Source organism: Phocoena sinus, chromosome 2 (genome assembly GCF_008692025.1).
Source record: "Phocoena sinus isolate mPhoSin1 chromosome 2, mPhoSin1.pri, whole genome shotgun sequence".
In the NCBI taxonomy this organism is placed as follows: Eukaryota; Metazoa; Chordata; class Mammalia; order Artiodactyla; family Phocoenidae; genus Phocoena; species Phocoena sinus.
Window position 1 is genome coordinate 796,122 of NC_045764.1, and position 12,109 is coordinate 808,230.

At 40.7% G+C, this 12,109-nt stretch overlaps 1 protein-coding gene across 10 annotated transcripts in view; it reads right to left on the minus strand.

The window, feature by feature from the left end:
- Positions 1-12,109, minus strand: part of MPP7 (membrane palmitoylated protein 7) — a 280,676-nt gene that overhangs the window by 96,526 nt on the left and 172,041 nt on the right. For all 10 annotated transcript variants that reach the window (XM_032618449.1, XM_032618459.1, XM_032618434.1 and 7 more), the window contains one exon: positions 10,294-10,374. In XM_032618449.1, coding sequence (XP_032474340.1) covers positions 10,294-10,374 — 81 coding nt within the window. The remainder of the gene's footprint in view (positions 1-10,293; positions 10,375-12,109) is intronic.

Genomic DNA, 12,109 nt, shown 5'->3' on the forward strand with positions numbered 1-12,109 from the left:
AGGCGTGGCCAAAACATCTAATATAAATGTAGACCCCCGGGTTACGTGATCTCATAGCACCATCTTCTTTGCCTTCATACATGCTCATAATTTTTAACCATGTTTCCATTTTTATGTACATATATTTAATATCTGCTATCTACTGAAACAGAAGCTCCAAGATGGCGAAGAAATGGCATCTAAATTAAGCTTTCTTATTGACTATACCATATATACAGAAAAGCACACAATGCATAAGCATACCGCATGAAGAATCTTCAAAAATGAATATGTCCCTGTAAATGTCACCCAAACGAGAAACACAACATTAACTGAGCCCCAGGGGCCCCTAAATATGCTCCTTCCTAGTCACCGTGGCCTCTATTCCGCTGAAGGTGGTAGTTTTGCCTCTATTTAAATACCGCATAATGGGATCTTCCTTTTTTCCCTGACATTAAGTTACTGAGGTTCATCCATGCTGTTACTGGGAGCCATTCCTTTTTTCATGGTTGTACAGTACTCCAACATATACATATTTCATAGTTTCTTTACCCATTATGCCTCTGAGGGACATTTAGGCTGTTTTCAGCTCTTGGCTATCACAAACAGTGCTGCGGTAAACAGTTCATATCAGCTGATGTACACACACAAATCTGGGTTAAGTATATTTAAGGGTGGAAGTCTAGGTCATTCAACACAGGCAGACGAGGCAAAGTGGTCGTTCCAGCTACTCTCCCACCAACAGCTTACGTGAGTTCTAGCTGCATCAAGGGATCCGACAGTTTACAGTAGTTTAAATTTGGCCATTCTGAGTATACAGTGTTATCTTCTCGCGGTTGAAATTTCATCTTTCTTATAACTCATGATATCTTTTTTCTTTGCTGTTCAAATGAAAGCATTTCTTTTTATAAATGTTTTTCTCCAGCCAGTATATCTCTAATTGCACTTAAGAAACAGAATTTAAAAAAAAAAAGTCTGTATTTCATCTTGTGCCAAGTTAAAAGAATATCCAGTAGCTTCCACTTCCTGTTTTAGACTGTTATTACCATTACTTTATATTCTCTTGGTATAAAAATATGCTTTAAAAAAATCCCAAACTAACACATAAACAAGCAACACAGGTACCAGCATATCCTTATAAACATAAACACGACCGATGCTCACAAGTCAGGCAAGACAGGAATGGCATCTTGGATGCTTGATTCATGGATAGTGGCAGGCAGTGCAAGAAAGCTTCTGGAAAACCGTCAGTCCTGGTTTTCAGCACAGGAGAACCTCTCATTTCACGGTGCACGTTTCACAATATTACAAAACCACCACCTTGTCTACTTGATTAAAACCAGGGGAAAGGGACAATGTTCCTGGGGAGTGACAAGGCACAGAAGTGCCCTGGGGCCCCGCACAGCCAGCGGGCCCAGCCCCGCAGTCTGACCAGAGGCCTGGGACCCGCTGCCAGATGCTGACCTCTGCAGACGCAGCGAGGGTTTCCATGGACTTCAGGAGCGCGTGTCCCCGGCGTGGATAATACACTCTAACGACGATCAAGTGGGGGAAGTGAGCTCCTCTGAATCATGCGTGGGATCGGTTCCAGACTCAGTGGAACGGCCATCCGCTCCAGGGCCTGGACTTCAGGTGACAGGCTGAACGGCGGAGGGTCTTCCTCTCTTTTGTCGGTGCAGTTTCTCAGCCTCCTGCTGCTTCTTCTGCTGTTCTAACTTCTTTAATGTAAACGTCAATTGTCTGCTGCCAACCGTGGTGTCCGATACACCCAATGTCCCATTTTTCGCTTGGAGTTTCAACCGGTCTTCAAGGGTTTTATTCATCACGATACCTTCTTTCGTGAAATGCCTGTTCAAGATCCTTGCACAGTGCTCTCTGTTCCATCTGTCTTTTTCTTCTTGACCTGTAAGAGTTCTTTATAACGCGCTGGATCCAAGCCTTTGTCGGTTACAGGTGCCACAAATGCATTCTCCCACTTGGTAGCTTTCACTTTCTTATTAGTGTTCTCTGATCAAAAAAGGATCCAAATGAATGAACCCAATAATATTTTTTTCCTTTATGGTTGGTGCTTTTCTTGGTATCCAACAAAGTTTCAAAGGGAGAGAATGAAGAGTGTCATCAGATGATAAAATATTATCTGAAGACATAATAGCTGCAAAGTTTTGACAACTGATGAGAAACACAGTCTGAAGATTCAGGAACTCCAATGGATCCTTTAGGAAGCAGGAACAATAAAAATTAACCCACGCTTACATACATCATAGTGAAATGACAGAATACCAGAGACAGAAAGTAGTTCTTAAAAATATCAGAGAGAAAAACACAGATCATCAGGAAGGAAAGAAGAAAAAGTAATTGAGAACTGACTGATCAAGCAGCAAGACCACTGGAAGATAGTTAAAACACCTTGGAAGTGCTTAGGAAAAAAAGAACAGTCAGCCCAGAACTGTGCATCCAGCAAAAGTACAGTTCAAGAATGAGGATGAGAGGGCTTCCCCGGTGGCGCAGTGGTTGAGAGTCCGCCTGCCGATGCAGGGGACACGGGTTCGTGCCCTGATCCGGGAGGATCCCACATGCCGCGGAGTGGCTGGGCCCGTGAGCCATGGCCGCTGAGCCTGCGCGTCCGGAGCCTGTGCTCCGCAACGGGAGAGGCCACAGCAATGAGAGGCCCGCGTACCACAAAAAAAAAAAAAAAAAAAAAAAATGAGGATGAGAACCAAGGTGAAGTTAACAGGAACCCACTGGAGAAAACTTAAAAAAAAAAAAAAAAAGATAATGAAGCAATGGTTTTTGAAGACACTGGACATGAGACAAGGAAAGACAGTGACCACTGAGAGATCGGAAACAACTGCGAACCCTAAGACTGCCCCAGCTTCCTGTCTAGAGTGAATTTCCCGCTATGCCAGGGGGAGAAGGAACCCAGGACAGCAGAGCTGGGAACCTAGGGAGATCAAGGGGCTAACGTTCTCAGGGAAGGGATGAGAATGGAGAGAGCTGCACAGACACAGAGCTCCTTGAGTCCTTCGCCAAGGCTCGCATACGGAACAACCGCCAGGAAGGGTTAGAGCAGTAGTTTGGAACTGAGGGCAATTTTACTCCCCAGGAGCCATATGGCTGTCTGGGGACATTTTTGGTTTGTAACAATTCAAGGGATGCTACTGCTGTCTAGTGCACAGAGGCCAGAGATGCTCCGAGGCATCTGATACCACAGTAGACAATCCCCTCCCCACCGCCAAATAAGTATCCAGTCCTCAAATTTAAATAGTTCCAAGGTGGAGAAACCCTGCATTACAGGAAACAATCCCCGAGGCCTGCACAGGGCAGGAATAGCTCCTGTTCCCACCAGTTACAAGGAAAAGCTTCACAATTCACAGGGCATTGAGGAGAGTTAACAGAGGGGTACTTTCTTAACAGCAGGAAATAATTAGCCCAAGATTAAATGCTGCTAAGATCTCACCTAACAAAGCTTAAAAGCAAGCCTCAAAATAACTTAATTGTGTAATTTAAACTCAAGAATATTATCTATAAATATACAAAAATATCCAGCATCAAAAAAAGTAAAGTCACAATGACTGACAATCAACAATTACTAGGCATGTACAAAATCAGCAACTACTATGCACAGTGATGAGAAATATAAAACTAGACCCTGAAAAGTTACATGACAGAATTATGTAGAACCAAATCCTGAAATTACAGAAAGATCACAGAAAAGGAAATTAACAGTTACTACTAATTCCAAATGTTCAAAAAGCCAGAAGAAGGGCTGAACAGGAGACCTGGAATATACAAAGAAGATTCAGACCAAGCTTCTACAGATAAAAGGTGAAAATACATTTCATTCAGTACACTGAATAAGATTAACACTTGTAGGCAAAGCAATAAAACTACTGAAACACATGAAACAAAGAGAAAATATAATGAAAAATTATGAACATTTATTGAGCTGCCGGACTTCGATGGTCTATTATATGCACCTAACTGGCATCTCCAAAGACAGGAGAGGTGTTAAAAAAAATCTGAAGAAATATGGCAGAAAATATTCCAAATTTGATAGAAACAAAAAAGTCCGTATGTTTAAGAAGCTCAATGTATCCAAGCACAATAAACAGAAAAGACATAACACCAAACTGCTTAAAAGCAGTGAAAAGGGGACTATCTTAAAATCAGCCAAAAAAAAAAAAAAAAAAAAAAAAAAAAAGCACACCACAAGACAATGGAGCAACATCTTTAAAATACTCAAAGAAAACTACTGTCAGCCTAAAATTCTATACCCAGCAAAAATACCTTTTAAAAAGAAGGAATACTGAAGACTTTTTAAAGACATACAAAAGCTGAAGGAATTCATCACCAGCGGACTTGCATTACCAAAAATGTTGTAAGAAGTTCTTTCAGACAAGAGGAATGACTGCAGATGGGAACACAGAAGCGCACCAGAAATGGCTATTATCTGTGTACCTAGCGTAACTATCTTGCACACGGTAAGAATAACAGGGAATGCTAATGCATATATTACATAATAAAGTGAATATTATAGTTGATAGGCATTGTTAGAACACCAGCTACTATTTTTCCTCCTTAGCTCTGCACTTTCATATCTGGATTCCAAAAAAAATAATTTACAGATATCAAGTTCATTATTTTTAACAGCTTTGCTTTATAAATAGTTTTGGTTAGCAACATTTTTATTTTGGACAACTAAAAGTAACTTTGTATTCCATTTTCCTGTTTTAACTGCAGCAACTTTATTCTTCACTATACAGACATTCTTTCAGGAGGCAGTACCTAAATGAAAATTGTGTTTCCATATGCCACTGATCACAGCTGATGGGTTTACCTGTCGCTTAGAGGAATCTACAGGAAATTGAACACTGGGCTTTGTAACTCATCGGGCTCCCAAGCTCTCCCTGCCTTAGACCCCCTGGAGTCAATTCTATGCTCTAAATATCTGTCAGACCCTTAGAATTAAGCGTCTGACTCATAAGGATGAGTAACACTGATTTATTCTTCCAGAAGGAAGCTTAACTTTGCCATTTATTATGCTTTAATGAAATCTCATCCATTCCGCATGCCCGGGCAGTGAGTAATTTCTGGTAAGTGAATGTTTTGGAAAGCTGAAAAATTACAACACATCTTTCTATTTTATTGCCTTTCAAAAAATCTACCAAATTTTCCCTGACTTCCTAAATTATAATACCATGTTCTAGAGATGATGTCACCTCACTTTTATCAAAAATGAGCCACTGAATGACAACTCAGAGAGGATGATTTGCCTTTAATGTGGCGATGCGATGCCTAGGAGTGGTTTTTATTTATTGACGATTCTCTTTGCTTTCCCCCGAAACAAAGTCTCTGTAGAGACCAACGTCCCTTCTGCAGCGCCCCCTAAATGGCCCGTGCTCCTCCCCTACTGCAGCAAGCTTTAGAGTCTGTTACATCTACGCAGGCCTCTTGTGACTCTGTCATTACCTTCTTCTCACCATGTGGTTTCTTTTATACTTCGTTATTTTTCCTGGACTGTAAGATTTGGACAATAAGACTGGATTTTGTAGACATTATTGAGTAATAATAATTATTTTTTTTGTATATGGCAACTGACCAATTCAAAGTTTTAAGGACTGGGTGTATTCCAATACAGTAAGTAGTGTATCCTATTACCCTACTTATAATGGGAAAAAATGTATATGTAATATTTCCTTACACAAAAAGGAATGAAAGGTAATGCAGCCAATTAAGAGTAGTTATCCCTAAAGATATATGAACACACAATTCACAGAAGAAATAAAAAGCCATTAAGCATATGAAAGCAATGCTCATCTTCACTAATAAAGCAACAAGGATAGGGACTTCTATTTTAAAATTTAGATTCAAAACACAGTTATGTATTATCCAAAATTCTTTTCTGTTTAATTTCAAAAGTTTTTATCAAGTCACTTTGTAAAAGGTAAAAATTAAAGTCAGAGTAATAAACTATCACATCTTATTAAAGACAATATCATAAATCAGTTATAAAGATAAGTTATTCCTTCCAACCTCATGTATGGATTGTTTTTTTTAACTTTTCATGTGTGTGTGTGCCCATCTGCCCCTGAGGCTGTAAATGCTTTTATTCTATCCCATGATTATGGTTCAATTTTTACACTTCCATCTTTAATCTACTTGGAATTCATTCTAGTAGAGGTCTTTCTTATTTCTCCCCAAATAATTAACCAGCTGTCCCAACACCTCATACTGAATTTACATCCAATCCCACCCATCCCCCACTTCCTTGTCTCCATCCTCACAACCTTCGTTAGGACCACAGTCACGCTGCACCCACATTATTTCTACAGGCTCCCAGCTGGCCTTCCCCCCGGGGAACTGCTGTGTACACTACACACACGGTGATGGCACTGCTTGCTTGTTTAAATCCTTCCAGTGACTTTCCACTGCTCTCAGGATGGAATTCAAACTTTTTCATATGCTCGCGAGTAGAGTGGCCATATGATTTATCATCTAAATAAGGAAACCACCGAAATTAAAAGGGAGGCTATTAATATTAACCACGCTGGAACTACAGGCAAACACCAGGCCGTCCTGGGTAACCAGGAGGTCGGCCCCGACTCACAGCTCTACTGTCCAGCCCCTCCCCTCCCTCTTTCACACGCTGCCGCTCGGCCACACTAAGTCTACGTTACGCCCTCAAATGTGACAAGTTATTTCCTTTGTAGGACTTCATACCGGAACCCTTCATTTCTCACCTCCCCCGCAGACTCAGCCCTCACTCCTCTGCCCCTCTGGTCACCTCACACCAGCCTTCAGGCGTCACCGGGCACAAACCATCTCCTCTGCAGTCCTCTTCAACCCGCCCGCACCCAGCCTTGGTGCCGGCTCCGCTCCTATGTGTTCCACACTATTTCTGGGTGTTCCCTCTCTTTATCCCCTATTTCTATCACCTTCATTAATCTTCATGTATCTTCATACATCTTCCACAAGTTCCAGCTATAGGGACTGGCAGAGTAGATGCTCAATTTATGTAGGAATGAATGAATGAAGATCCAACTCTGGTGACATCTACAAACTACCAAAGAAAGTTTTAATGCTTTTCAAAACGAGTTGCCTACAGAAAGCACGTATTATCATTTCATAGCTGGCTACACACTTGGTGGTATATACCTATGTGTGTTTTTAAAAAATCATTATTACTTTGGAGGTACATTTCCGGTTTCCTTTCAGTATTGTGAATTAAATATTCTCAATGGAAGGGCAATCTTCAAAAAGTAAATAATTAGTTCCCTTATCCACTAAAATTTAAGGGCAATATTCAAGTTAACACCTTGGAATTACATTTTTCACATTTTAACTGTCAGTTCAATGAACAATTCATGTATACGTGTTATATTCTACTGTACCTTGCTTCTGCTCTTAAAAAAAAGAAAAAAAGCAAATATTTTCATTTATTCTAAGACAAAAAGGAGTATTTGATCATATTCTGAAATAGCTTAAAACTTATTTGGAGACTGCACTTCTTAAAGTAATCACCTTCAAAAGTGAGATAGTGATGGCTGTTAACATAACTGATTTCAAGGAAAGCAATGTTAAATGTCAGGTCAAACTGGGAAGAAAAGTATTTTCTTCCCAAGACTGGTGAACTAGAAATCGCCATTGTCGACTGTACCGTCGAGTGTCTGCAATGTCACCCACTTTCTACACGTTATTTCCTGAACACACCTTTCACGCTGACTTCTCACCATTCCTTAGTCACACTGCTACGTACACGTGAAAACAGCCAGAATTGTCTGTCTGAGGTATTTTTGCCATAACGAAGTCTAAGTGCTCAATTAAAAGCCGCGTCCTATGGTGTTGCACGACGTCATCGTAAAGGGAAGAAAACCCACATTTCTCCTCCTTCTGGAGGAGTTTCTCCTTCCTTGCTGTGTTTCTCTCCTGCGCGCTTCCTTTACTGCTCACACAAAACAAAATTCTGATCACCAAACGCGTGACGGGTTTTCTCAACACCAAGCAATTCTCTGTGACACCACCTGGGCGTCCTACAGTTCAAGCCAATGCTGAGGTCATCTTCCCAGAGACAGCGTCAGCTCCCACAGGTTGAGGGCTCAATCCTTTAGGACTGCCCCCCCCCCCCCGACACACTTCAGACACCAGTCACCACTCCAGGCTGCCACCTGTGTTTCTGACCAACCCCCTGCTTGGGTTCAATTAATTTGCTAGAGTAGGTCACAGGATTCAGGGAAACACTTACATGTACCGGTTTATTAAAGCATATGATAAAGGACTCAGATGAAGAGATACACACAGGGTAAGGTCTGGAGGGTAGGAGCGTCTGTTCCCGTGGAGGTGGGTACATCACCCTCCTGGTACACGGATGTGTCCCCGAGCCTAGAAGCTCTCTGAACATCACACTTTGGGGATTTTAGGGAGGCTTCCTCAAGTGGGCATAATCAATTCTTAACTCCATTTCCAGCCCCTCTCCCCTCTCTGGAGGATGGTGGCAGGGGTGGGGTGAGGCTGAAAATTCCAAGCTTCTAATCGCGGCGTGGTCTTGCTGGTGACCAGCGCCCAGCCAGGGGCACACCCAGAGTCACCTCATTAGGACAAATGAGGTGAGGCTGAAAATTCCAAGCTTCTAATCGCCGCGTGGTCTTGCTGGTGACCAGCGCCCAGCCAGGGGCGCACCCAGAGGCGCCTCATTAGGACAAAGCTCCCCGTGCTCTAACCACTTAAAAATTTACAAGGGCTGGAGGGGACCTGTGTCAGGGACAGGGTCAAAGACAAAGAAATACAAGCGCAATACATGTTCCCAGTGTTCTTATCACTTAGGAAATTAACTAGGGTTTTATAAGCTTCGGGCCAGGAACCTGGGGCAGACACCAAAATGTACATATCTTCTCTTATCTCAGAACCATCTAAGGTCACACACCCCTCTCCGGCCAAATACCAGTTTCCATCCAGTATAACCTCTTTATTATTAGCTATTCCATTTCAAACACTCTTGAACGGAATACCAAAATCAGATCTTTTGTTTCTGGGGGGTCAGAAACATTCCTCTTTAATTCGTAAAATTCAAACCAAGATAACGCTCTCAGAAACGGAGCTTACCAAGCGCCTCGTGGGCACCCCTGCTACGCTCTGACTGACATCAACTTCCCAAGTGCAGTGTAAGAAGACATTTTCAGAGCATTCACGAATCTCCTCCTAGCTGCTCACTTTCTGTGCACTCCGTCTTCAGCATCAAGCGGCCTTCCTGCACTAATCAGATCCGTATTCTTCTAGAACTAAAGTATAACCGATTTCCTCTGCACCCGTCAATTCCTCTCATATTATTAATCATAGTTCATTTATCCTTTACAGAAATACATTCATGTACTTTATATTTACTTACACGGTTTAGAAATCATGGTCCCTACATGTGCTCTCTTTATCTTTTATTTAATACTTTTTTGAATACCAGTTTAAGACCATAGATAGCACAGTTCCAAAGGAGATTTTTCAAAGAAGGTAGAAATAATCAGTTTTTGCATCTAGATGGACATTTTCATTCAAAAGTCTATATGTGCTTGACAGAAATCATGACATAACTGATCATTTTGATTACACAATGACTGATCTATAGGTAATTCTGACTCCTGGACAATATTTCACATACAAGTGCGGTAGTATCAAGTATAAAATGTATGGGTTATAGAATTTAATTCATTAATGACCTTAGAATTACCAGGAAAATTTCTAAATCACATCGTTGACTAATCACACCTGGAGGAAAAATAAGTGATAAACTTGTAAGAGAAACAGAGACTCGAAATGGATCTGCCAGTATTTTACTGGTATTTACACTGGAAAAATGCTTTGCTCTGTAAAAATGGTACAATGCATTAAAACACAAATTGGCAGAAGAGGGGGCAGGAAATGGGGAGAGGAAGAGGAATGCTAAGACAGTCCCACAGAAAAATAGATACTGTTGTCAAATACACTGGCACACCATTAACTAGCCAAGCAAAATGGACCTAAACAAAATCGCTAATAGGTTCTGTATCCTGTATTCTTAACTTCTTTTAAAAGAAAAACGACCTTGAAGCTCCATTATATTTGCCAACTTAAATCCTGAGCTTCCCAATTTAAGTATTTTATAGATTGTCACAACATCATCATGAAAAGCTCAACTCTTTTTCCTTAACAGGATTTAGGCGATTAAAATACTGTGCACTATTTGCAAACACATTTACTTGAAAATTGATGCTCGAAACAAAATTCATCTGAAGTCCCAGAAAGTGGCCCTTTTCGGATATATTTATTACAGGTGTCGCACGTCCTCACCTTCACATTGGGTTTTGACAGTAGCTTCAACAGCTCTCTGATCTCGCTGTTTAACGGCTTGCTCTGAAGCTCCTCCGCCAGCTGCACGGGAGATCACATTGACACGAAGGACAGTTAGTAAGAGCAGGGGGAGCTCCACATGCGACAACTGAGAATCTCTCCTGCTACGTTTTCGGTGATTACGCACAAGTCAGCAGGAAAGAAAACAGACTGTCAATCGCTGCTCTTCTTTTGAGGCTCTTAGTAGCCCTGATCCCAGCCCAGGCTCTCAGCTGAGTACAACTCAAGAAATCACGTCGGCTAGATCACCTTCTGATTTACCGCACAGGGGGCAAATCCCAGCACTTCATCTACGACATGGTCTTTTGCATGCAGACAAAGGACCACTTGGAAAAAGCACTGGATCAGGCTTTGACATTGTACAAAAGAAAAACACAGAAAAGAGAACTTCTGAATGAGGTGGTGAAATCCACAGGGTTTCTAAAACCCCACAGTAGCTTGCTGTTTAGAGCTGGGGTAAAAAGAACTAGAATGCCTCTAAAAGAGCAAATGATCTGAAACTTTTATTATGCTTACCTACACAGTCTGTTAAATATAAAATAGGTTAATCATTAAATGACTTATAATAGGTTGACAGCTACGCTGCTACCTCAGATGCTGACTGCTCTCTACCACCGGGATTATAAATTCCCATTGCCGGTTCCAGCTGAAGCTAAAGAAGAAAGGGGTGGAGCTTGGAACCTGCCTTGTGTTCTGCATTAAGAGGCCTCCATCAAAATCTCTACTCAATCTTAGGCTATAAGAAGGATCATATCATTTTCATAAGAAGAAAAGCAAGATTCAAATAGAAAAAAAGATTCGAATTATGAAAAAATACAGCACAGAATGCAAAATATGTACATATACTTTCATTTAAAAACCCTTCTCAAAACACTGCATGAAAGTTCCATTTGCCCCTATAGTTTCTAACAAACTGAAAATAATTGCTCTTATCTCTGGAAAGGACTTTTCTCTAAACGAGGGGTGTAATATAAATTATACACAAAAAATAAAATCAGATAAAATTGATATATTCACTGACTACACTTCAAAAAGTGCTTTTCCTTTTTCAAGGTAACATTTTTTTACAGAATTTTTAACTTACAAAAAGACACAAAAGGCTCTCTGCACTCTTGAATCAAACATTTAAATATATTGCTCTGATGAATTACAAAATGCTAAGTTTATATTTACATAAAAATCTCTAATTTAAAAAAATGCAATATTGTTGTAACATGACTGGGCCTTAATTACACTGGTTTATAAATAAATATTTCCCCAAACCCTCAACAATAAATGTTTTAAAACTGGTTTTCAAGGCTCTCTGAATTGTCAAGTGTTTTGGTTCTGCAACACAGAGGTAAGCTTCTTCACAAAACATGTATATTGCAACATCCTTGTAATTTGTAATCTCTGTAGAAATGGAAGAAAAAAATGGGGACTAAACAGGTAACACACAACTTGGAGATACATTACACATGCTTTATTTTCTAAACTAGAATACACGGTATTAACAAAGAAAATCAACCCTTGAAGATGGTCAGTTTTTTTCATTATACCTACAGCCCTAAAATCTTCCTAAAAGGAACTATAGTTTGTTTTATTGTAATAACGTAAAAGATTAAAAACCAACGGAGGCTGTAGGGTGTCACTAAAAGCAGCCTCCACGCCACATGTATTTCTTGTCCAGCTTAGTGTCCCCTGTAGTTCATCCAGGTCTGTGCTCAGTTCATCTGAGTCCAGAAGTTAACTGGAGAAACAGCGAGTTAGTTCCCTG